Source organism: Podarcis bocagei (assembly GCF_964188305.1).
Source record: "Podarcis bocagei genome assembly, chromosome: 1".
Taxonomy (NCBI): domain Eukaryota; kingdom Metazoa; phylum Chordata; class Lepidosauria; order Squamata; family Lacertidae; genus Podarcis; species Podarcis bocagei.
Window position 1 is genome coordinate 8,724,445 of NC_138125.1, and position 27,084 is coordinate 8,751,528.

Sequence of the window (27,084 nt, forward strand, 5' to 3'; positions counted from 1 at the left end):
TCACAACGCGTACCGCCACCTGCTCCTGCAAAGTACTTGTTTTTTTAGATTTACCTTGAGGCAGTCTTTAAACCTCTTTCGTTGACCACCAGCATTGCACTTTCCATTTCTAAGTTTGGAATAGAGTAGTTGCTTTGGAAGGTGGTCATTGGATGCAGGCAACTCATCTAAAGCATCCATGGCAGATGGCCATCCAACCTCTGCTTAAAAACCTCCAAGGAAGGAGAGTTCACCACCTCTCGAGGGAGACCAGTCCACTGCCGAATAGCTCTTGCCGTCAGAAAGTTTTTCTGAATGTTTAGTCAGAATCTCCTTTCTTGTAACTTGAATCCATTGGTTCGAGTCCTGCTCTCCAGAGCAGGAGGAAAACAAGCTTGCTCCCTCTTCCATGTGACAGCCATTCAGATGGCTCTCATATCTCCTCTCAGTCTACAGTAGTACCTCAGGTTAAGAACTTAATTTGTTCTGGAGGTCCGTTCTTAACCTAAAACTGTTCTTAACCTGAGGTACCACTTTAGCTAATGGGGCCTCCCGCTGCCGCCGCGCAATTTCTGTTCTCATCCTGAAGCAAAGTTCTTAATCCAAGGTACTATTTCTGGGTTAGCAGAGTCTGTAACATGAAGCGCCTGTAACCTGTGGTACCACTGTACTCTTTTTCCAGGTTAAACATGCCCAGCTCCTTCAACGGTCCCTCAGAAACTCAGATATATAAGCTAGGTGCCAAATGGCACCTTAAACCTACAATGCAGTTGCCACAACACAATGTTTATTTGCCAGGGAGTTGGACACTACAATTCTACGATTCTGCAACCTCAACTGCATTGCTTGACTGTAGCATGCTCTGACAACAATTCACTTGCCCCAGTATGCAAGAAGGAGAAAGATGCACAGTCAAAATGGAAACGAACTAAGGCAGAGGTTTTTAAACTGTGGTGTGTGAGTTCCTTTTGGGTGGCCAAATTATGTTTACTTTTAAATGAACCAAAACTAAAACGACAACAGAATGCACGAGGCCTGTTCAGAGACAATTGATTTGAAAAGATAACAAGATTGGTTCTAAAAATATTGAGTTGAGGCTTTTCCTGCTTGCATATGAGGTTCCAGCAGGACTTGTGGTCGTTCAGCAACGTGGTTTTTATCTCTCTTTCCCTGCCCCCTAGCCCCGTTTCTAGCTACCTAATATGCAAGCTCCATTCATGCCCAAATGGACAAATGCAGATGGGCTGTGAAGCTAATTGCCAATTGGCATCTCCTGCTCACTAATTAGTCTGCTTCGTGATTGTTAATTGAAACTGCTTGCGATGAAGCTTGTGTGCAGATTGCTAGAGGGATTTTGTGGCAGAATTTCAAGCTGGGGCGATGAAGGCAGCGTTCCGTCACTGCTGCAAAAGCATCCTTTCCCTCATTCGGACTGATTTTAAGGGGCCATTTTCTGTTCCTTTATATCCAATTTGTGAGTGTGGCTGGCGGCAGCTTTGAATTCTTGCTTGCTTCAGCTGCCTCCTGCCTCGGCGCCTGTCGATCTGCTGGGTCAAAAAAAAAACAACTCTGGGGTTTTCTTGTTCACCCCTTCAAAAGTTCGCTCATCATGCATAAGATTGCTAGCTAGCCAGTATTCTTCATGGTTTGCAGATGTGCCGCGGTGACCCCATGTGCTAATAACCTCAAGAAGATCGTTATTGCCATTATTATTAATTAAATTTCTTTACCACCCTCCATCCAAAGATCACAGGGCGGTTTACAATGTAAAAACACAAAAATACATAGTATAGTAACAAACAGAAGTCACAAACCCTACCCACAGTTTAAATGGCCATGGAATCCCGGGTTTTTCCTGTGAGAGCGCGGCGGCCATTTTTGTTGCCATGTTCTCGTGCAATTTTGCCCCCCCCCCAAAAAAAAGCGCTTTTGGGGGCCGTGATCTCATGTGGCACTCAAATGCGCATTTTGGGGCACTGTAAGAACACGCCAAAAAAGTGCCTTTTGAGCCCCGTGATCTTGCACGGGAGCACAGATGGGAGGAACTTGGTTTTGGAACTCATCATGTTGGAGGATATGCCATAGATTGATTAATTAGCCACACGCCAGGGAGAAGAGGAATGGCTTTACCTGGAGCCTAAAGGTGTATAATGAAGGTGCCAGGTGAGCCTTTCTGGGGAGAACACTCCACAAATGGGGAGCCACCACAGAAAAGGCCCCTTCTTGTGTTGCCACCCACCAGACCTCTTGCAGAGCAGGCACACACACAAGGGAAGTAATAGTGCCACTGTATTCTGCTCTGGTCAGACCTCACCTGGAGTACTGTGTCCAGTTCTGGGCACCACAATTCAAGAAGGACACTGACAAACTGGAACGTGTCCAGAGGAGGGCAACCAAAATGGTCAAAGGCCTGGAAACGATGCCTTATGAGGAACGGCTAAGGGAGCTGGGCATGTTTAGCCTGGAGAAGAGGAATTTAAGGGGTGATATGATAGCCATGTTCAAATATATAAAAGGATGTCACATAGAGGAGGGAGAAAGGTTGTTTTCTGCTGCTCCAGAGAAGCGGACACGGAGCAGTGGATCCAAACTACAAGAAAGAAGATTCCACCTAAACATTAGGAAGAACTTCCTGACAGTAAGAGCTGTTCGACAGTGGAATTTGCTGCCAAGGAGTGTGGTGGAGTCTGGAGGTCTTTAAGCAGAGGTTTGACAACCATATGTCAGGAGTGCTCTGATGGTGTTTCCTGCTTGGCAGGGGGTTGGACTCGATGGCCCTTGTGGTCTCTTCCAACTCTATGATTCTATGATTCTAAGGAAGGGCCTCAGATGATGATAGCAGGGTCCAAGTCAGTTCATATGGGGAGAGGCGATCCTTGATGATCACTGTAATGTGCTCTTTGTGGGGCTGCCTTTGAATCTGCCTAGAAGCTGTAGCTGTTGCAGATCCCACTTTGGCTAGGCTCCTGCTGAGGGCGGCTTACTACGAGCATAAAAGGCCCATAAGATTTCTCAACGTTGATACCTCCCAATTTGCAACGCACTTCCTGCTGGCATAGGAGTGGTGTAGATTTTGCTAAGCTTTGGGTGCTGTTTAAAGACACGGTTGTTCACCTAGGCCTCTGCTGTTTGGTTATCTATCAGATGCAGTTGTAATTTATAGTGCGTTAAAAATATTTTCAATAAATAAATGGGATGGGGCTAGGGAGATGAGATAATACCCAGGTGCATCATGAATGCTTTTGATGGACTTTTTTCTGAAAGCTAAATGAATATTTCCTTAGCTTTCCACATTGAGAGGAGCTGGCGATACTAAATTGTTTGGGGTTGCTAAAACAAAAAGAGATTGCGGAGAGCTCTAAAAGAGGTCACAGAATTCACCCGTCACCTTATTTATTGCCTGCGATTCATAGTAACGTCTCAATATTCATCGAGCCATCTACAGAGTGACCTGAGTTTGGAGATCAATTTGGGTAATTAATCCCCTAGTGACCCATGGCGATGGCTTGTCTTGTAGATCACCTCTAATCCAAAGACGTGCTTATCCCTTTCCCATAAATTTCAGTAGCTGTGGAATTCCCCATCTTGGCATCTGCTCTAAGCAAAGGTCCTACGAACTCTCCCTTCTGCATAGCTGTTGAGCAGCCTTCTCTAGCCTCTTGCCAGAGGTCCAGGATTCCCCACTCACATCAGTCCCAGGCAGCATGGCCATTGCTCAGGGATGATGGGAGTTGGGAGTCCAGCATCATTTGGAGGGCACCAGGCCAGCATACAGGATGCAGGATAAAGCTCTTCAGAGGCCTCCAAAATAATTCCATTGACAGGTTGTGAAGAGCCAGATCTTCCAGGAGCTCTTTCTGCTGTGGGCTGGAGAAGGAAAGGGAACCTCATCCAGAGATCGTAAACCCTCTTCTGGGAATCACCCAACATTGGGGAGGGCGTCTTAGAAGCTTGTGAGCTGCAGAAATTATAGGTGTGTGGGCATGGAGAGGTATGACCCACCAGACATGATTGCCCACTGCAAACCTGGATGGTTGGAGGCAGTAACACTTCTCAATATGAGTTGCTGGAAACCGCAGGAGAGAAAAGAGTGCTCTCTCACTCAGTCCTGTTTGCAGGTTTCTCGTAGGCATCTGCCTGACGGCTGCAAGAAGAGGAAGGTGGACTGGGTGGGCCATTGGCCTGATCCAGAAGCAAGCGCATAATGTGTCAACATGCAGAGGGCTGGGAGGCCAGCTGGCAAGACCCAGCTGTGCCGTCTCCTTCCATCGGCCCGTGCACCTACGTAAATCAACAACCCGGGCTTCTGAGCCAGGGCACACTATCAGCAGATCGAACTGCGCACACAGAATAGGCGTGAGGCTTGCGGAAGCATACTACAACTACAGATTTATGAATCATAAATCAGGACAAAGAAACATGTCGTCTCTCTCTTGTGTCGTCTCAGAGAGAACGGGGAAGAACAAAAGCTATACACAAACAGAAGCTCCCAGCATACTGTGCTGGAATGTAAACAGACATGTGACACGTAACAATCCCATGCCTGTTCCTTAAGGTGGAATGGAAATGTCAACATAATGTGCATTGGCAGTGCCCAGGACAAGGCAAGGATTAGCCCCCCTAACCACCTTGTGTGCGTCAGGCAGGAGGCAACAGGCAGACTTTGCTCGCTGCGCCTCTGCAGCGGCCGCTTCTCACGAAGGTTGCCTGCTGGTTGGAGCGTTTGCCCTTGGCGAGCTCCAAGGTGGCATCCCAGCAGTGCCAGAGCTGCAGTAGGCCTAGGAGGAGGGGAGTGGAGAGCAGGCCAAGGTGCCAAGCACAGCCCTTTCCCTGCCGCCTCTCCTTGGCACAAAGATGGGTCCTGGGTGAGCGGGCGACTCTCATCTCTGCGCTCCTGCTGCAGGGCACATGCTGGAAGGGAGGACCCTGGGAAGGACCGGTGCAGGCTGGGAAAAGTCCAGGCTCCGACTCAGCCACAAGGAGAAGTGCCACTGTGGCCACAACGGCCCAGCCTGGGCTCCGCTCACCTCCCCACAGCTCCAGAAGGTGGCAGCCGCACAGCCTCCGCAAGGAAGCATGTCATGGGGGTGCTGGGTTGTGGCCCTTCAGAATTATGTGCCAGGGTCCAGGGCTCCCCTCACCATCACTGTCCAGCAGGGGTTTTCTCATGTGGGTTTATCCCCTTCTCCTTCACAGTTGTCAATGCTAATCTATTCAATGAATTGGATGTTTTCATGACGTACGGCATCTCTCTCTCCTTAGGATGAACTCGACCTTTCAGATAAGCATAGAGAAGCCATGTTTGCTCTTCCAGCAGAAAAGAAATGGCAGATCTACTGCAGCAAGAAAAAGGTAAGAGAAGGATTTTAAAAGTACGATAATACTGCCTCCGCAGCTCTTTGCTTTCTCTTCTGCGGGACAAGTTTGAGAAACAAAGAGAATCTTGCAGGATGTGTGGGGCTGGTTTTGAGGAACCCCTAAAGGCAATACAGTTGTACTTTGGTTTTCGAACAGCTTAGCTCCCAAACGCCACAAACCCAGAAGTGACTGTTCTGGTTTGCAAACTATTTTTGGAAGCTGAACGTCCGCCAGGGCTTCCGCGACTTCTGATTGGCTGCAGGAGCTTCCTGCAGCCAATCAGAAGCCACACTTTGGTTTCCGGATGTTTTAGAAGTCGAACAGACTTCCAGAATGAATTCCGTTTGACTTCCAAGGCACGACTGTATCCTAAATCAGGACTTCCCAGAATGTGATCTGTAAGCTTTATTCAGGTGGTCTGCACATCTGTGGATTTACAATTGAAGATAGGAGACAGCACACCCATCACAGTGAATATGCATGTTGACATTTGACTGTATTTTTATAGCTGCTTTTATTTACAATATAGCATTTAATTGAATTACAGTTTGAATTCTTTGCCAACCATGCCACATTGGTTGGCATTGGTTAGACTAGATTACTCTTGGGGGGGGGGATCCCTTCCGACTCCACAATCCTATGACCCAGCACAGTGCGTTTCGATTGCCACAGTAGACTGAGAAACCATTAAGTGACCCCCCCAACAGCTGTTTTCAAGTGTGGTAAGCTTGGGAACCACCTCTCTAAATCCGTAACTGAGAAAAGGCAGATCACATATCTTCTGTGTACATCGCAAAGGCAGATCTGCATCCATGCGCAAGGCGAAGCTGAAAATTGCAATGAAACAACTAAAATCTTAAGAAGCCCACTTAAAACCAAAAAACCGCAATTAACTCGCCAATTGAAAACGAGTATTGGCACTGACGCCAGCAGAGGATGGGTGCAGAGTGTGAGGCTTCTCCTCGTACACAGGAACACTTTCAGCCCTCAATATTTCCCTTCTGCACTAAAGAGTCTTCTGCAGAGCATTCCGCTGTTTCTGGCCTGAGCCTAGACACCAGATGAATCTTATACAGTGGTGCCCCGCAAGACGAATGCCTCGCAAGACGGAAAACTCGCTAGACAAAAGAGTTTTCCGTTTTGGAGGTGCTTCGCAAAACGAATCTCCTATGGGCTTGCTTCGCAAGACGAAAATGTCTTGCGAGTTCCTGCGGGGTTTTTTTCCTCCCCCCCCCCTTTTCTAAGCCGCTAAGCCACTTATCAGCTGATCCGATAAGCTGATAAGCCGCTAATAGCCGCTAATAGTGCTAATCCTCTAATCCGTCAATGGGCTTGCTTCGCAAGACGAAAAAACTGCTAGACGAAGAGAATCACGGAACGGATTCTTTTCGTCTTGCGAGGCACCACTGTATACTGTATTTTTCCGTGTATAAGACTAGGGTTTTTTTTTACCAAAAAATTAGGTTTAAAATTGGGACTCATCTTATACACGGGTAGTGCTGAGGGGTGTTTCTTAATTTGGAGTCCCCCAAAATAGGGGGTGTCTTATACATGGGGGCATCTTATACACAGAAAAACACGGTAATTTCATGGGATACAAAGGATGCCCTCAAAGCATCTTAATACAACTCAGGCAAGGCATGTAAAATACAACCCTGCAAAGGCCCAAATCTTTTCTTTATTGCTGCTTTGTGGGCTCTTTATGGTCTCCTCTCACGACCCCAGGGCCTAATGTATCCTGCATGATTAAAACAAACCGATGCTTTTTTAGGGGGAGGAATTTGCCTACTTGCCCATTTTCACCACCCGTTAGATTTGCATGCGCCTGGTAGGCTCCCGTGTCGAATTGTGGCCACGTTTCCCAGGCTGATGCAAAATTTACGCCTAGCTAGCAGGCAGCCTCACAAACCATCAGCACGTGTTCAGTTTAGAAAGCAGCAAGTGCGAAAGCAGCATCGCTGTACTTATGGCGGCAAGCCATCTGGGTGCTCAGCGATGGGGGGGGGGAGCGAACGGGGCTTGGAAGGAATGAGGCGTCTCTAGAGGAACGATGCAGGGAGGCAGAGATGGATCTTTTCATAGAGTTGTATAATTGGAAGGGAACCAAAGGGTCACCCTGTCCAAACCCATGCAATACAGTAATTTTAAAGTAGGGTTCCAAAACTGTGGTCTGTGGACCACTGGTAGTCCATGAACTTCATTCAGGTGGTCTGCACGGTGTCTGTGAACAACGCTTATGGTTTGAATTCGGCGGAATTGACTTGCTGATATCCATCCGTCTCAAGAGACAATGGAGTTTGCCTCCGGGGGTGAAGCCAGACTGCTGTGTTAGCAGTACCAAAGTGACCTCCTTGGGGTCCAAACCTGGGCAGCATGTATGGGGGGTCCTGGGCTGCCCAGATGAGAAGACCCTCCTCCTTTCAGCCTCGCTGCTGTGGTCCAATGGAAAGCAGAGCAAGACATTTGTTTTATTTGTTTTATTACTTATTTATTTGTTGAATTTATATACCACCCTATACCTGGAGGTCTCATAAAAATAAAATAAAAACAGCATCCCCAAAGCCCCTTCTCCCCTCCTGCTTGGCTGTAGGAGTTGCTGGAAGGCATACAAGGCGCTGTCTTAGGGTCTCCTCTCCTAATTTGTGTAGGGTTTATGCCTTTTCTTTTCCTGAAAATGTCCCACAAGGCAGTGGAGGTTTAGAATCAGTTTTACGATATTTAGATGTTGCCCATATGTCTGGGTTGCTCCAGTCATGCTTTGGCAGCTTCCAACAGACTAAACACATTAAGCACAGTAAAACATCAAACATTAAAAACTGCCCTGTACACGAGATATTGGGAAGATACTCCACAAGGCAACAGAGGTTTAAGATCACAGTTTTCCTTCTCCTAGGTGGGCTGCCTTCCCAGGATGACAAGCCCCACCTGCCCCTCACCTCCCTCTACAGCATGGGCACAAACTGCCTTATTGACCATTGGACCCACTCTTTGTCTCGTCTGTCCTTGCACACAGTGGTATAACAGTGCTTTAAATGTAAAAAAAAAAGAAGTAAAGGTAAAGGACACCTGGATGGTTAAGTCCAGTCAAAGGCAACTATGGGGTTGCGGCGCTCATCTCGCTTTCAGGCTGAGGGAGCCAGCATTTGTCCACAGGCAGCTTTCCGGGTCATGTGGCCAGCAGGACTAAACCGCTTCTGGCACCACAGAACATCGTGACAGAAAGCACACGGAAGCGCCGTTTACCTTCCTGCCACAGTGGTACCTATTTATCTACTCGCATTGGTGTGCTTTCAGACTGCTAGGTTGGCAGAAGCTGGGACAGAGCAACCGGAGCTCACTCCGTTGCGGGGATTCGAACCGCCAATCTTCTGATAAGCAAGCCCAAGAGGGTCAGTGGTTTAGACCACAGCGCCACCCGCGTCCCTTTGCTTTAAATGTATGGGGTGAACGCACCCAAAGAATACCGTAGTAGTGGGGACGTGTCCTTTATGCCTTCATTCACAAATCCCTGAGCTACTTTTGGACTGAGAAAATGGCATGGCGGGGGCCTCCGATGGGTGCCGAGACTCCACAGGCGTTTGATGGTGTGTTTTCAATACATTATGAATGCCTAAGCTGTGTCGAGATGCCAGAAAGAGGACCCCTAGATCTCTCCGAGGGTGCTCCCTCTTCCCACACCGCTTGCATCCAGTCTGCGGAGGAATCTGGCCTCCCACTTGAATAGAGTCTGCCTTTTCCCTTCTCATTTGCCTGCCCCACCCGTCCTCCCCTTCCTCCCCATGGTTGCCAAATGGTTGCAGAAGCCTGTGCCGTGCGAGCGATCAAGGGGACTCCAAAGCCGCGAGGAACAAAAGCGATCCTGATTGAGGGGGATCTGGATTTATTACATAATGGCTGCGGCGAGAGATGGGAGATTGAGGCTGGCTTGGCTGCTTCTGAAAAGGGAGGCAGAACCAGAGAAGAGTGAAGCTGCGGAGCAGTAATAGAAAGTCGCTGGGCAGTGACCCCAAGAAAGGAATGCAGCGCACGTGAAACAGTGAAGCCCAAGCTATGACTCTGCTCAGGGGAGGGATTTTCGGATTGCAATAGAAAAGGCCTTTGAAGTTCATTTGGATTTTGTGGGTTTGTGGGTTTTTAAGGCCAGTGGGTGGGTGGAATAAGAAAGGGAAATGAGGATACTGAGTTCTCCTTCTCAGATGGATATGGGATGTTTAAATATGAAGGAGTACTTTAAAAAGCAGAGACATCACCTTGCCAACAAAGGTCTGTATAGTTAAAGCTATGGTTTTCCCAGTAGTGATGTATGGAAGTGAGAGCTGGACCATAAAGAAGGCTGATTGCCGAAGAATTGATGCTTTTGAATTCTGGTGCTGGAGGAGACTCAAGAGTCCCATGGACTGCAAGAAGATCCAACCTATCCATTCTGAAGGAAATCAGCCCTGAGTGCTCACTGGAAGGACAGATCCTGAAGCTGAAGCTCCAATACTTTGGCCACCTCATGAGAAGAGAAGACTCCCTGGAAAAGACCCTGATGCTGGGAAATATTGAGGGCACAAGGAGAAGGGGACGACAGAGGACGAGATGGCTGAACAGTGTTCTCAAAGCTACCAACATGAGTTTGACCAAACTGCGGGAGGCGGTGGAAGACTTGGCACGACTAAATGACTAAACAACAACACTTTGTAGGAGCAGGTGGCGGTACGGTTAAACCCAAATGCAATGATTCTTCAACATCAACTTCATTGGACTGGCCATGTTGTTCAGATGCCTGATTGCCGTCTTCCAAAGCAACTACTCTATTCCGAACCTAAAAATGGAAAGCGTAATGCTGGTGGTCAACAAAAGAGGTTGAAAGACTATCTCAAGGCAAATCTTAAAAAATGTAGTATAAACACTGGCAACTGGGAAACACTGGCCTGCGAGTGCTCCAATTGGAAAACAGCCTTCACCAAAGGTGTCATGGGCTTTGAAGATGCTCGAACTCAGGACACAAAGGAGAAACATGCTAAGAGGAAGGCATGCTTGGCAAATCCACACTGTGATCAACTCCTGCCCGGGAACCAATTTCCCCACTGTGGAAGGACGTGTGGATTCGGAATTGGCCTCCACAGTCACTTACGGACTCACTGTTAATACTTGGTTTATGGAAGACGATCTTACTTGGCAACAAGTGATCGCAGAAGAAGAAGAAGAAGAAGAAGAGGAAGAAGAAGAAGAAGAAGAAGAAGAAGAAGAAGAAGAAGAAGAAGAAGAAGAATATCCATTGGTGCTGCCCTGCAAATGTCAATAGCAGTTTCTGTTGGAACTCTTCTCTCCTCGGATGTAGCTGTGCCCTCAGTGCTAAGATGGCAAAAGATAAAAAGTGGAATTCACTGACCTCAGAGCATTGCAATTGATGGCCACTGGCAATCCTTCAATTGTGTGCATTTAAAGAAAGAAATGAAGCTGTGCACACAAGTGTAAACTGAGAACAGGGAGGGAGGGAAGAATGTGGAATAATAACCTGAGACCGGGTTCAAGACAGATTATAGGCATATTTCAATAGCTTAGTGCAAACAGCCAGATGGAGATCACTGAAACTATTCAGCGGGCAATTTTAGAGACTGAAAACTGTTGTCTTCTTAAGTCAAAAGCAGCTTCTCCCAACCCAGCGCCCTTCTGATATTTTGGACCACAGCTTCCGTCAACATCCCTGCCATCTGATGAGAGTGTTACGCTCTGAAGCATATGAAAGGAGCACCAGGTTGTGGGAAGCTGATAGGATGTTTCCTGAATCCTGAGAAGGGCTTTTGCTAAATTGCCAGAGAAAGATTTGCACAGTCCAAAGCTGTTCAGGCATTGCAGGAGTAGCTCGTTTAAAGTCCGGTTTCCAGGCTTTGGTAATTAACCAAGAACAGGCAGCAAGCTTTTCTTTTGAGCTGTGAAATCAGCAACTTTATATCATTTAAAAAAACCAACAGCAGCAGCATCACCTTCATTCAAACACAACCTCCCTCCCTGTCTCCCTCAGGTATTTAAACTCTTACCTTTGTGGATAGAAATTCCAGTCGCCAGACAGCCTGTGATTAAAATCGCAGGCGGCTAGCAAGAATGACTGCTTTGTGTAGATGGAGAACTGCGTTGGCCACGTTGATACCTTGCAGTTGGTATCTCTTCAGATTTGCCATTTTGCTGCAGGTTGCAAGCTTTTTGCAGGTGCAGAGTCTCTGGGCAGCAGAACGAACAGCAGCCCGCTGTATTATAGTGACTGTTGGCACAGTGTGGGTTTTTTGTGTTTTTTAAGGAACAAATTCACAGGGCAATTCAATACACAGGAAGCTGCATTATACAGAGTCAGACCACTGGTTTTATCTATCTCATTTTGTATTGTATTATGTTGTGCACTGTGGTTTGCTGTTTAGAAATTACTTATTCTATATTATTTTAATGAATGTTGAATGTTATTTTATTTGCATATTGTATATTGCATATTGCATATTGTCTCATTGTCAACTTTCTATTGTCTTATTGTCAATTCTATCCAGAATAAGGGAATTTCCCTTTAAAAAAGGAAAACGTTGACAGCTATGTATTTATATGCTCTGAGTCCGACTTTGGCCGGGGACAGTGGGATACAAATAAATTTATTATCATCATCATCATCTTTTTTTTCCCTTCAGTGATTTTTATTGATTTTATTCAAATATCTTAAACACAATACAGTTTTATTCTCCTTAAAATCTATATCTTATCTGAATTAACTTCCCTCCACCCCTCTTCTGGTTTCTCTATATTACTCTTACTTAAGCGTGTTTACTATATATACATTCTATAAATGTCTATAATTCCTTAATAATTTTTGGTATTATGCTTTAAACATACAGTCCTTATTAATTTACCGCATCTTATGGTCTAACCAAATGTTTACAATAAACGTCAGTCCTGTGAGTGTCTTTATTCATGTACAGTTTTCTATTAAGTAGACCATAGATTTGGACCATTCTTTTTGGAATTTCTCATTGTCCTGCTATCGGATTCTCATCTGTATATTGGCTACATTGACTGGCAGCAGCTAGCCAGTGTTGCAGTCTTTTCCCAAACTTACCAGAAGCAGCTAGGAACCAAACCTGGGGCATTCTGCATGCAACACACCTGTTCTGCCATTGAACCACAAGCTCCAGGGCTTATTGATGTCTGGGGCCGTGAACCATCAGGTACCAGTTTCTCGGAGACCAGCAATGAATGAAGACTGGTGTGCTTCCGTTCCCTACTGGAGAGACACCTGTTTGGCCAATGCTGGAAATCCTTTAGTGATATATGGAAGTGGAACCTTGAAATAATTCCCCCTTTTCAATACCTGCTCTTGTTTCTCCCCCACCCCCAGAGCGGCTCCCCCACCCCACCCCCATCTTCCCGCCTGAAGCCAAAAAAAGGCATCTGTTAGCAATCTTTAGGGTTTTAAACTGAAGCTTTTTAAACAATGAGCCGTTTGACAATGAAAGGTATTTGATCATGCTATATTTGCTTATTATGTGTGTTGTGGGGGGAATGGATGGATGGATGAATGAACAGAGAACCTGGGAAATACAAGCCTTTGGTTTGGGGGTTTGGGGGGGTGGCGTGTGAAGCAAAGGAAGGCCATTCCATAAAGGGACCCCTGACCATTAGGTCCAGTCGTGGCCGATTCTGGGGTTGCGGCGCTCATCTCGCTTTATTGGCCGAGGGAGCCAGCGTACAGCTTCCGGGTCATGTGGCCAGCATGACTAACCCGCTTCTGGCAAACCAGAGCAGCGCACAGAAACGCCGTTTACCTTCCCGCCGGAGTGGTACCTATTTATCTACTTGCACTTTGATGTGCTTTCAAACTGCTAGGTTGGCAGGAGCAGGGACCGAGTAACGGGAGCTCACCCCGTCGCGGGGATTCGAACTGCTGACCTTTTGATCGGCAAGTCCTAGGCTCTGTGGTTTAACCCACAGTGCCACCCTCATCCCTTGGCCATTCCATACCCTCCAACATTTCTCCAATGAAAATAGGGAAAACCTGTCAGTACAGTAGATTTGCAAAGTCAACGTTGATCTGAATCCTTTCCTGACCGGTCAGCAAGAAACGCTGTTAGGTTACAGCCTGTGCAGGGAATCATTGTCCCACAGGGGAGGAGCTGTGGCCCAGTGGTTAGAGCACCTGCCCTGCATGCAGAAGGCGGCCCTGGGTTCAATTCCTGTCAATTCCAAGTAGTAGTAGTAGTAGTAGTAATTAATTAATTAATTAATTAATTTTATTTATAATCCGCCCTCCCCATCCAAGACCATTCTCAGGGCGGCTAACACTAGGTATAAAAACAATTGACTGAAATACAACTTAAAAACAAGATTAAAATATGACATTAAAGGCGGGATATCAAATCCAAAACATTAAAAATGCAGCCTCATTTCAGTAGGAACTCAAATCAAGAATTTTGGGGGGGATGAAAACGTCAAGTCTTCACCAAGGCCAACTATCCAGACTGCTCCTACGTGGGCCAGAAAAAAGCCAGGGAAGTCCCCAAATAGGAGTTCCATCACAGGAGGAGAAAGGGAAAAGGAAAGAGGGGGAGGGGATCAAGTTGATTCCAAGCCAAAGGCCAGGCGGAACAACTGTCTTACAGGCCCTGCGGAAAGAAATCAGATCCCACAGGGCCCTGGTCACATGAGACAGAGCGTTCCACCAGGCCGGGGCCAGTGTTGAAAAGGCCCTGGCTCTGGTTGAGGCTCTGACTTCCGTAGGGCCCGGGACTTCTAGGGTGTTGCTGTTTATGGACCTTAAGGTCCTCCGTGGGGCATACCAGGAGAGGCGGTCCCGTAGGTATGAGGTAGGGCTGAGAGTGACCCCTCTCGGAAACCCTGAACAGCCACTGCCAGTCAGGGTAAGACCATGCTAAGCCAGATAGCCTGATTTCTGTGTCAGGGAGCTCCTTATCTTGTCCGGAGAACAGCCGCACAAAACTTAGGCAGTTTCTTAGGGTCCCTTCCAACTCGTATTTACAGGACCGCCTCTCCTGGTCTGCCCCGCAGAGGACCTTAAGGTCCATGAATAACCATAGTTTAGAGGTCCCGGGCCCTAAGGAAGTCAGACTATCCTCCACCAGGGCCAGGGCCTTTTCAGTGGTGGCTCCGACCTGCTGGAATGCTCTGTCCCATGAGACTAGGGCCCTGCAGGATTTAACCTCCTTCCATCAGGCCTGTAAGACAGAGCTATTCCGCCTGGCCTTTAATTGGAATTCAGCCTGATCTTTTATTCCCCTTCCTTCCCTCTCCCTCCCCTTTTATGAAGATTACCCACTCTGAGACCCCACAGCTAATTCTCCCCTGACCTCCTCGCTGGCCCAAGTAGGACCAAATCAGCCAGCTAGCCCTGGGGATTATCTAATGCTTATTTCCCCTAAATTGATTTCTGAATTTTGAATTTTATTGTTATCCATGTTTTTATACTGTCTTTTATGCTGCTGTTACAATTAAGTGTTTTACATTTGTTGTTAGCCGCCCTAAGCCCAGTTTTTGAACCGGGAAGGGCAGGATATAAATAATAAATTATTATTATTACAGTGGTGCCCCGCAAGACGAATGCCTCGCAAGACGGAAAACTCGTTAGATGAAAGAGTTTTCCGTTTTGGAGGTGCTTCACAAAACGAATCTCCTATGGGCTTGCTTCGCAAGACGAAAATGTCTTGCGAGTTCCTGCGGGGTTTTTTTCCTTTCCCCCCCTTTTTCTAAGCCACTAAGCCGCTTATCAGCTGATCCGATAAGCTGATAAGCCGCTAAAAGCCACTAATAGCGCTAATCCGCTAATCTGTCAATGGGCTTGCTTCGCAAGACGAAAAAACCGCTAGACGAAGAAAATCACAGAGCGGATTCTTTTCGTCTTGCGAGGCACCACTGTATTATTATTATTATTCCGTGAGTCTATGATTCCTTGGAGGGGGGCAGCGTTTGCGCGAAGCGATCTTGACCGTGAGACGCAAAAGCAACAAACCAACCAACTTCCAAACTCTTTAGGGGTCAAGATTGGATCATATCATTTGGAGAGCTGGTGCAGCTCCCCAAATTTTAATGGAGTCATTCCAGTATTTATTAATATACGGAATCTCTTGTTGGATTCCTCTTTTCTTCTCTCTCTCTCCACCCCCTCCCTTCCCAGACTTATCCATTGTTTTCGGGAGCCTTGAGGCTGACACGCGGGATTGCTGAAGTGAGCAGAGATGTGGGATTGTGTCTCCAACCTAGGCAGCCTTGGCTGTGCCTGTATATGTTGTGCATCCCAGCTATCACAACTTGTCTTCCTCCAGGGCTTCCTGGCCCCTTCCCAGCCAGCTCTCATTTCCTAAAGAGAGAAAAGTTGCGCTCTTTGCACCGATTGCATTTGTTGAGATACAAGGAGGAAACCAAATTGTATTTTATTTATTCAATGAATATAATAAACGTCGCCTCCCGGTGCTTTGACCCATGAGTCCAAAGCTGCAGGAATAAACTGATGATGAAAGCAATCGGATTAATATTTAATACGATTTTTAAAAATATTTAATATGATTACTTTTTGGCTTTCCAATGCAAGTAGAAACACAGGGAGCTAGCTGCCTTAAAAAGCGTCAGACTGTTGGTCCATTTACCTCAGTATTGTCGGCACTGACTGGCAACAACTCTCCAGGGTATCCTTAGGAGTCTTCCCACCCCGCCTCCAGCCTTACCAGGAGACATCGGGATTTGAACCCGGAGCCCTTTTCATGCAACCCCCTGAACTATGCTTCTTCCCTCTTTAAGGTGATTCACACAAGGCCATCTGCAGATAAAATAGCTTAGACACAAGGACTTGTATGCTAGGAAAGAGAGAATTTATAGTGTTTGTTTCTTTAACATATTTATAAGCCACTTGAGAAGCTCTTAGGGTACCTGAATGTAGGTTTTTGCTGTTCTGCTTGGACCTCTTTCCCTGGCTGCACCCTTGGGGCCCTCAATGACGAGGTTTCTGGCCACAAGCTCAGCAACCCTACCAATGATGTCTTCAAATATCTCACATGGAAGCGGGGACAAGCTTGTTTTCTCCTGCTCTGGAGGGTAGGACTCTAACCAGTGGCTTTGAGTTACAAGAAAGGAGATTTCTGACTAAACATCAGGAAGAACTTTCTGACGGTGGGAGCTGTTTGACAGTGGAATGGTCTCCCTCGGAAGGTGGTGGACTCTACTTCCTTGGAGGTTTTTAAGCAGAGGTTGGATGGCCATCTGTCAGGAATGCTTGAGCTGAGATTCCTGCGTTGCAGGGGGTTGGACTAGATGACCCTTGGTGCCCCATCCAACTCTTAAGATTCTATGATGTGCATGCACCATATGGCTTTCCTGCAAAGTTCTTCCGCCTTTAATGGGATATTTCAGTCTCATTTGCCACTTTGCCCCAGGGCGCTGGTGACCACTGAAATTGGCTCACTCTTTTGAGTGTGTGTGACTGGTAGGGTAGCAATTTACTCTCTTACCCTTCCAGCGATGGTGTGAAATGAGCACATTAGCGCATCTGTCCGTTTCAGCGCTCTAGGAAGAAGACATTTCTGGCACACATTTTTTAATCCCTCTGGCCAGATCTTTGGAGAGCAAGAACCTCCAAAGGAAATGAAAGAAGGGGAGGCAGGATGGGAATATTCTGATATCTAGGGCTGGGGCTGCACAAAGCGAAATGTCCTTTCTCTAGCATACGTGGGTGTGGAGTTTGAGCCTTTGGAGCTGCCTTGTCCAGCCCAGAGTCTCCACATGTTGCTGGACCGCTGCCCCAGCATGGCACAGTGGCAAGGGCTGATGGGAGTTGTAGTTCGGCATCATCTGGGGCACCCACAGTTGGGCAAGATGGCTTCAGAGGAGGTGGCCGTTGTTTATCTCCCACCTCCTCTCTGGGACAACTTTACCTGGTGGGCGGGACAGGCTGCCTGCCACTCCTGTGATATCATGATGACGCAGAGTGATGGACAGGTGGGTGATCCCCCTACCAAAATTGGCGCACAGGGTGGGGGAAAGTTAGTGAGTGACTGAGCAGGGTCAGACCCTCATCTGCCAGCAAGAGTCAAATCCTTCTTTCTCTGTGAGGAATTAGCGTACACAGCTGAACCAAGCAGGATTGAACCCCATCCCTTAAGAACTTGGATCCAGGAGATTTCAGGGACTTCCGGACCCCTTATATCCCTGCCTAGGCAATTGAGGTCTTCTGGGCAGTCTCTTGTCAGTGGTCCCCCGTGGCTCTCATCACCTGGAGCCAGGAGTTCTGCATTATGAGCTCAATTTCATGGAAGCCCTTTCCAGTTTCAGTCAGACAAGTCGCCCTCCCTGTTGAATTTCTGGTGGCTACAGAAGACTTTTAATTCCAGCAGGCAATTTGAACCAAGTTCTGATTTTATAGCTTTTTAACTGTTATCTATATTGTATTCTTGGTTGTATACCACAAGACGGTTGTCATTAAGAAGTATGTAGATCCCAAACTGGGGCCTCCTGCTGTTTTCGGACTACAGTTCCCATCATCCCTGACTGCTGGCCTTGCTGGCTAGGGATGATGGGAGTTGTAGTCCAACAGCAGCTGGAGACCCAAGTTTGGGAAACACAGTTATAGATTGTTTAGCCCTACCTGCAGCATGGATTGGGGGCGGCAGGGGGGAGAGGGAGGGAGGGAGAGAGAGAGAAGGAGCCTTCAGCCCATCAGATGCTGTTAGATTCCAACTCCTATCATCTCCAACCAGGATGGCCACCATGTGGGCCAACTCAGTCTAGGGGCAAGGTGTCTTTGCCCCCCCCCCCAATATTTGCTGGTGGGGGACTGGGCCCTCTCAATGTTGAGGGGGCAGAGGACACCAAACATGGCGCCGGCTCCTCCTGAGCATGCAAGAGGCTCCTGTGATTGGTCTCCTGCCAATGATGTGTTGCGTGGCATGCTCCTCAACCTTGGGCACAAGATGGCGCCTCTATTGGACTCTGACAAGAGGCGATAGGAACTTGAAGCCAACAACTTCTCAGGTGCCACAGCTTCCTCATAGAATCATAGAATCATAGAGTTGGAAGAGACCACAAGGGCCATCGAGTCCAACCCCCTGCCAAGCAGGAAACACCATCAGAGCACTCCTGACATATGGATGTCAAGCCTCTGCTTAAAGACCTCCAAAGTAGGAGACTCCACCACACTCCTTGGCAGCAAATTCCACTGTCAAACAGCTCTTACTGTCAGGAAGTTCTTCCTAATGTTTAGGTGGAATCTTCTTTCTTGTAGTTTGGATCCATTGCTCCGTGTCCGCTTCTCTGGAGCAGCAGAAAACAACCTTTCTCCCTCCTCTATGTGACATCCTTTTATATATTTGAACATGGCTATCATATCACCCCTTAACCTCCTCTTCTCCAGGCTAAACATGCCCAGCTCCCTTAGCCGTTCCTCATAAGGCATCGTTTCCAGGCCTTTGACCATTTTGGTTGCCCTCCTCTGGACACGTTCCAGTTTGTCAGTGTCCTTCTTGAACTGTGGTGCCCAGAACTGGACACAGTACTCCAGGTGAGGTCTGACCAGAGCAGAATACAGTGGCACTATTACTTCCCTTGATCTAGATGCTATACTCCTATTGATGCAGCCCCGGACCAGAAAGAACATTTTTAGTACGTTTTGTGACTTGCCCCTGCAATTCTCCCCCTCCCCTTGTTTTACTTAAACCCTTGTTTTTATTAAACAGAACTTCCCAGTCTACAGTTGTGTTGAGGACTTATCTGCCTCTCGTTACCCAGCCAGAAGGTCATGTACCCAAATGCTCCATAACAGGAACAGGGCTGGGCTGACTCTGGGAATCCTTCCTCGCAGCTGTTTACCTTCCCCTATAAAATGGGGGCAACTGTAATAAACACACAATCTCTTCTGACCCCCCCCCTTTTTTTTAAAAAAAAAAAAGGCTGAACTTTTGAGTGGAGCAGATTTCAGAGCTGCAACTTGGGAGTATTTGCAGCCCTCGTGGCTTGCCAAATTGTTGGCGACACAACAGCATAATAAATGAAATAACAATAATGTTTTTTGTGTTGCCGTGGTGTTTTGCAAAAAGGTGGCATATACATTCAATAATATAGTGAGCTCCTGTATGGTGTTTTCACTAGTATACGCAGTTGTAGGCAGACTAATATAATGCATCTAAGGTAAAGGGTAAAGGGACCCCTGACCGTTCGGTTCAGTCGCGTACGACTCAGGGGTTTCGGTTCCCATCTTGCTTTAGTGGCCGAGGGAGCTGGCGTACAGCTTCCGGGTCATGTGGCCAGCATGACTAAGCCGCTTCTGGCGAACCAGAGCAGCGCACGGAAACACCATTTACCTTCCCATTGGAGCGGTACCTATTCATCTACTTGCACTTTGACGTGCTTTCGAACTGCTAGGTTGGCAGGAGCTGGGACCGAGCAACGGGAGCTCACCCCATGGCTGGGATTCGAACCGCCGACCTTCTGATCGGCAAGCCCAAGAGGCTCAGTGGTTTAGACCACAGCGCCACCCGCGTCCCTATAATGCATCTAAATTCACGTTAATTTTGTTTGGAGGATTACACTACAAAATGGTGGGGTAACTGTGTTTCAGTTCTTGTGTTGCCTTGGGAAGTATGACACAGAAGAAGAAGAAGAAGAAGAGTTTGGATTTGATATCCCGCCTTTCACTCCCCTTCAGGAGTCTCAAAGCGGCTAACATTCTCCTTTCCCTTCCTCCCCCACAACAAACACTCTGTGAGGTGAGTGGGGCTGAGAGACTTCACAGAAGTGTGACTGGCCCAAGGTCACCCAGCAGCTGCATGTGGAGGAGCGGAGACGCGAACCCGGTTACCCAGATTACGTGACTACCGCTCTTAACCACTACACCACACTGGTTTGCATGGAAATGGGAATCTCAACTGGGTGGCTTACTCCTATGTAATGCATTTTAAAGATTGGCCTTGGGGGAAAGATGAGAACAGCAGCGTCCTTCCGCTCTTTCTCTGCCCACAGATATCAGTTCCAGGTTTGATTTCCTCAGTTGGGTTTCTGTTGTGCTTAACTGAGAGTGCTCTTGCGAAGCATCGTCTCCCAGAGGAGGAAATGATTGCTCTGGGAGGTGAGGAAAGAGGAAATCTCCATCTCGGCTACATAATTCTGACCCGGCGCTGCTATATTTTAGCTTCTTTCACTTGCCACTCTTCCTTTCAGAGACCTCCCCCGCCTTCCTGCTCCCTTGTTTCCGTATTTGGGCTAAACATGGCTTGGTCACCTGACCCCAGACAGGGATGTCACAGCACTGTGTCCTGCCTTGTCTGCAAATCAGCAAAATCCAGGAAGCTGCTGTGAGCCTGCAGCTGGGATTAAGCCACAGGTGCAGAGATAAGGAGGTTTTTTTACTTCCCACCCACCCCCACCACCCCCAAAAAGTTGTACAGCCAATGGCCTGTTTTTGAGCTAGAGCTGGATTTCAGCCTTCGTGTTGAAATCCATATGTTCAGTGTGGCAGGACCTTTGACCAAGCAGCTGAGCAAACTGCATGGGAAGCATTTTTCTGCAATTCATCAAAGAGCCTGTGTGCTACTCAGAGCTCAGCAGCTGTGCAAAAGCAGCCAAAGTGGGAAATTCTGCAGTCCTTGAAGGAGCGCACAGCTCAAAGAGGTTGCCTTGGGAGGAAGGGAGATTTAGTAACTCTGCAGCTTGCTTCATCAGGTTTAAAGCCTTTTCCGCAATGGCTCCCCGTTTGTGGAAGGCTCTCCCCGGCGAGGTTCGTTTGGCGCCTTTGTTATACACCTTTAGGTGCCAGGCAAAAATGTTCCTCTTTAACCAGGCATTTGGTTAACCTCTTTAACCAGGCATTTGGTTGATTGACATCTGATGCCCTTTTAAAATGAAAACCAGGCTCCAGCGACATCCACAGGGGCAGAACTCCTGGCTCCTCTCTCGCGTCCCTGCCTGCCACCATCCTCTAGCTCAGAATCCCCGGCAGTTCCTCTTCCAGAGGCTATAAGGCAGGCTTCCCCAACCTTGGCCCTCCAGATATTTTTGAGACTACACTTCCCATCATCCTTGACCACTGGTCCTGCTAGCTAGGGCTCATGAGAGTTGTAGGCCAAAAACATCTGGAGGGCCAAGGTTGAGGAAGCCTGCTATAAGGCAAGCACCCTTAGCCAGACAGCCACTCCAGGTAGATGGAGCCTACCATACTTCAGCCTTGATCACCCTCCGTAAGGCTCCAGCTCCCTGCAGAAACACCTTCTCTTGTAGCTGTCCAAGGTCCTACATGCTCTCTGCTTGACTGGGGGCTTTGTGACCCAACAACGCCTGCTTCATCTGTGGGCCTCAATTGCCCAGGGTTGCTTTAGGCAAAGTCCCTTTATATTGTCCAGTTAAGGGCATTAGGATCCACGAATGGGGCCTCGTTAGTTTTGCTGTGGCCTAGCGATGATCGCAGAGGTGGGCTTTCCCCGCTGGGGGCTCTTGGAATACTCTCCCTGCTGAAATCCGAGGGGCCCCATCAGTATTGGCATTCCGCCGGCTGTGGAAGACACACCTGTTCAGAAAAGCGTTCCCGTGGTCTTCTGACTTGGGAACTGCCTGTTTAGTGGTTAGGCTGTTTTAAGGGGCTTGTTTTGTTGCATCTTTTAACTGGTTGCCTATTTTGGTGTTTTGACGGAATTGTTTCATTTTGTGTTTCAATTATGTGCGTTTCCATTTTTTATCATTGGTTTTATGCTTGTCAACCACTCAGAAACCACTTCGGTAGTTAAACTATGCTGTTGTTGTTGTGTTGTTGTTACACTCTGTAAGCCCTTCTCCCAACCCATGTGACTGGTTGCAACTCAGCCCTTCCTAATAAGGTTTGGCCGTTTTGCAGGCATCCTAAAGTTGCAGACTGCCTAGCATTTCGTTCTGCTCTGAATTGCTACCTCGGGAGCATAGGATGCTAACCAGCTCTGTATTCTGATGGTCAGTGGCTGTCCAGAGAGCCAGTGTGGTGTAGAGGTTAAGAGCAGTAGTCTCGTAATCTGGGGAACTGGGTTCGCGTCTCCGCTCCTCCACCTGCAGCTGCTGGGTGACCTTGGGCCAGTCACACTTCTCTGAAGTCTCTCAGCCCCACTCACCTCACAGAGTGTTTGTTGTGGGGGAGGAAGGGAAAGGAGAATGTTAGCCGCTTTGAGACTCCTGAAGGGGAGTGAAAGGCGGGATATCAAATCCAAACTCCTCCTCCTCCTCCTCCTCCTCTTCTTCTTCTTCTTCTTCTTCTTCTTCTTCTTCTTCTTCTCATTCCTAGCTTGAGATGCCAAGGGTTGAACCCTGACTCCTGTTACATTACATGCGAAGTGTGTGCCCTACCATTGAACCACAGCCTTTCCACTGATTGAGCATGATTTCACCACCGCAGAGGAACTGAAAAATCTGGATTCTGCCCAATTCTGTTCTGATCTTGGTAGTATTTTTGAGATCGCAATTCAGATTTTCCCTTTGCTCCTGCAGCAAATGAAATGTAAATGCATGCACTGTGTGTATGTGGGACGCTGAACCTTTTTTTGGTTTGTTTGTTTTTAATAGAGAGGACAAATATAAGTGATGGAGTCTTCCCTGGGCAGCAGTGTGTGTGTGTGTGTGTGTGTGTGTGTGTGTGTGTGTGTGTGTGTTTAAAAAGCCATACCTTGTAACATTTGCCAGATACAATTAGGTCCCCTTGCTCTATACATCATGAGTACAATTTTCAACAGAGAGTGCAAGGCAAGCGATATGTACAGGATGGTTCTATTGGGCCCAATTTGCTGGCATGGTTTTTCAACCGCTGGGAGTTGAAATTGCTTTAAAATTGCCTTAAGGTGCCTGCTTTATGATAGATGCCTTTAATTGATTTTAATGTTTACCTTGGAACAAATTGTTTTATTATCTTTTCTAAACTGCTTTGAGGGACGTCGTCAAAATGTGGGATAAGGATTCTAGAAACGAAGATATTCTTAGTGGACATATTTGTTGATAGCCTCTCTAAAATATCTACTTCCCTAGCATCCAGAAAACTCAAACATATATTGTAGGGAGTATGTCTCTGAAAGCCGGTTTCTGGGGTGCCCAAGTGGGGCTCGCAAAGAGGCCCTTCCTTAGTAGTTCCTATATTCATTGGCACCTCCCATTGTTGTTATCAATTTAATAAAAGCACCTGAATTTATTTGGTTATTTTTTTTTAGAAACTGGAAAGGTGAAACTGGGCAATCAGGTCTTTAGACTACTTGCTGCCCAAGTCTGAGTTGTTCCTTGACTCCTCTCCCTTGAGGGGATGTAAAATTAATGGTAGATAGATGTGCAAAAATGCTTCTGCTGATTTTGCTCCTTAAACAAGCCTTAGGTCTTATGCCCATCCGAGATCAATAAAACATATAGCAAAATCTCTTCCGCCCCTCTCTCCTCTGCCCTTTGGCAATGCTTTAGGCTTTCCAATTCTCCTAGTCTACCAGGAAATCTCATTTAACCTTTCTTCCACCCCCCCAGGCACAAACCGGCAGATGGGAAGAAGGGGATGTTGGGTCAGGGTCAGGCTAATAGCCTATTGCCTTCAGTGACACTTCCTATGTAGTCAATGAAGCATCCTCTGTTTTCACCCCTTCCTTGCTGATTAACATCCTGTAATCAAAATGAGTAGTCTGCTTTTGGGGGCGGATGAGATCTGGCCTCTGTATAGTCTGGTCCCGTTACGTTCCTTGGGGAATTGGAGTGAGAAGCAGAGATTTCCCACTGGATCTATGTTCTTTGTAACGTTGGGTGGTTCCAGTAGGGTTGGTATACATGCGGGAATAAGTTGAGATACAGCACTTGCAATGAACAGCTGGAAGTATTGCAGCTGAGTTTAACATCAGCAGTGTTAGAAACTCAGATATATCACCTAGGCGCCAAATGTTAACCAAGGTTAAAGGTAAAGGGACCCCTGACCATTAGGTCCAGTCGTGACCGACTCTGGAGTTGCGGCGCTCATCTCGCTTTATTGGCCGAGGGAGCCGGCATACAGCTTCCGAGTCATGTGGCCAGCATGACTAAGCTGCTTCTGACGAACCAGAGCAGCGCACGGAAACACTGTTTACCTTTCCACCAGAGCGGTACCTATTTATCTACTTGCACTTTAATGTGCTTTCGAACTGCTAGGTTGACAGGAGCAGGGACCGAGCAATGGGAACTCACCCCTTTGCGGGAATTCGAACAGCTGACCTTCTGATCGACAAGTCCTAGGGTCTGTGGTTTAACCCACAGTGCCACCCACATCCCTTGTAAACCAAGGTTACAACCCCTGAAATGGAATGTCTAGTTGCCATTTTTGAGGAAGATGGCTCTCAAGTCTTATTTTTCAAATGACGGAATGACTATCCCTTCAACATCTGGCTTGTTTAGATGACAACCTTGAGCTAGGTTAAGAACTTTGAGAACTTAAATGACAAAAAGTCACTTGATCCAAGGACAGTCCACTTATATATTGGCCTCTTCTGACCTCTTTTTCTTAATGGTGACATGGACCATTCATAACGTGAGAATATTCTTCACAGCTGTGAGCAGGGCAGTGGGGTAAGTGAAGACAATTCATTATAATATTGTTCACTGCTCCTGCTCAAGGCTGCACGGAAATTCCTGAAATTCATTCTGATGGTGCAGATAAAATACAACCGAAAGTATTCCACAGGATGTGGTATTAGTGTGTAAAAACTGTCGAGATCCAATGATCCCCAAGCATGCACCTCCAGATGGTGGCAATGGCAGGTGGTTTTTTGTTGTTGTTGTTTAATCGTGTCTGACTCTTTGTGACTGCCTGGACCAGAGCACACCAGGCCCTCCTGTCTTCCACTGCCTCCCGCAGTTTGGTCAAACTCATGCTGGTAGCTTCCAGAACACTGTCCAACCATTTCATCCTCTGTCGTCCCCTTCTCCTTGTGCCCTCCATCTTTCCCAACATCAGGGTCTTTTCCAGGGAGTCTTCTCTTCTCATGAGGTGGCCAAAGTATTGGAGTCTCAGCTTCAGGATCTGTCCTTCCAGTGAGCACTCAGGGCTGATTTCCTTCGGAATGGATAGGTTTGATCTTCTTGCAGTCCATGGGACTCTCAAGAGTCTCCTCCAGCACCATAATTCAAAAGCATCAATTCTTCGGCGATCAGCCTTCTTTATATATTTCCATACATCACTACTGGGATACATCACCTTGGGATACACTTCCATACATCACTACTGGTTTTTAAGTAAGATTAAAACAAACATTTTCATTTGAGTGGAAGACCCACTTTTGACAGTCCCTCGCGTGACTGTTTTAAGAATCTCTGCCCGTTGTCCCTCCTGAAACTTTGCGCTTCGTTGCGTATTCCGCTTCCTTGTGGCGGCACAACAACCTTCCCTCGAACCCCAGTGGCGACTGAATGGCATTCCTTGGCTTGAGCTGTAGGTGTTAAATATCTTGACAGTTGTGGAAGCCTCTTTCTTACGGTGAATGGATGACTTCAGTCAGCCAAACCAAGTCTTGGCAGGCAGAGATTTTAATGTGTGCTGGTAAACGAGGCCAGAAATGGAACGCAGATTGGCAGCTATAAACATGTAAGATCCCTGTGGTTACTTGAAGGAGGCGGAGGGGGAATCGCAGTTCTGCAATTGCTTTCCAAAAGAGACAAAACTTTTGTAGTGAGCAAACTCGCTTCCTTCGCTTTACATTTCTGCTTGGGCCAGCGAGGCACATCGTTCGGTTTTTAATCAAGCGCGCACATTCTCTGCAAGAAGAGTGGAGATATATATCGACTGGGGGAACTGTACTTTTTGCTGCGTACGCTTCCATCTCCCTCTCTTTCTCGACATGTTTCATTTGGTCTGCCGTGTTGATGTTTCGTGTTTGGATCTAGGGATGCTCTGTGGTGTTGAGAGTTTGGCCAGGCCTGCAAGGAAAGACCAGAAGAGCAGGAAACGTTTTATTGCTGAGCTAATTTCTCCCGCCTTTTCCAAATGCGACGCCGTTTCCTGGGGCAGCGGGCGGGTGGAAATGACCAACATCCTTTCATATAGAAATGTAGCATTAAAATATAACTAGATTCGGTCAGCGGGGGGTGTAAAGGGGTTAAGACAGAGTAGTGCAGCCCTGAGACTTCCTTCCCCACCTCCAAACCCCCAGAAAACAAATGAGGTGATAAAGAGGCTTTCAAGTTTTCAATATTGTTTGTGGCAGAATACCCTAGAGCAAGGGTGAGGAACCCTTTTCAGCCAGAGGGCCACATTCCCTTCTGAGAAACCTTCCAGGAGCCAAACACAAAAGTGAGCCCAGCTATGGATATAAATTTTACCCTTGAACACTATGTTAGCAAGGTGTGTCAGGAGGTGAAATCTAATTTTTGTACATTTCTTCAGGGATGGGTCTTAAAAATACAGCTTTGGGTGTGAGGAATTCAAATCCGCTATTATTTTTGTGACTGGACAACATTTAGCTTAGTAAATCTTTGATGAAGAAGCTGTTTCTGTACTACAACTCCCATCATCCCTAGCTACCAGGGCCAGTGATCAGGGATGATGGGACTTGTAGTCCAAAAACACCTGGAGACCCAAGTTTGAGAAGCACTGCTCTAGATGTTGGAAGGGACACGGAGGGTCATCTAGTCCAACCACCTGCAATGCAGGAATCTCAACTGAAGCATCCAGGACAGATGACCATCCAACCTCTGCTTAAAAACCTCCAAGGAAGGAGAGTCCATCACCTCCTGAGGGAGACCATTCCACTGTCAAACAGCTCTCACGGTCAGAAGGTT

General features: G+C 47.3%; 1 protein-coding gene across 2 annotated transcripts in view; it reads left to right on the forward strand.

The window, feature by feature from the left end:
* DAAM1 (dishevelled associated activator of morphogenesis 1) overlaps positions 1-27,084 on the forward strand; it is a 184,461-nt gene that overhangs the window by 84,436 nt on the left and 72,941 nt on the right. For both annotated transcript variants that reach the window (XM_081191534.1, XM_081191535.1), the window contains exon 3: positions 5,242-5,331. In XM_081191534.1, coding sequence (XP_081047660.1) covers positions 5,242-5,331 — 90 coding nt within the window. The remainder of the gene's footprint in view (positions 1-5,241; positions 5,332-27,084) is intronic.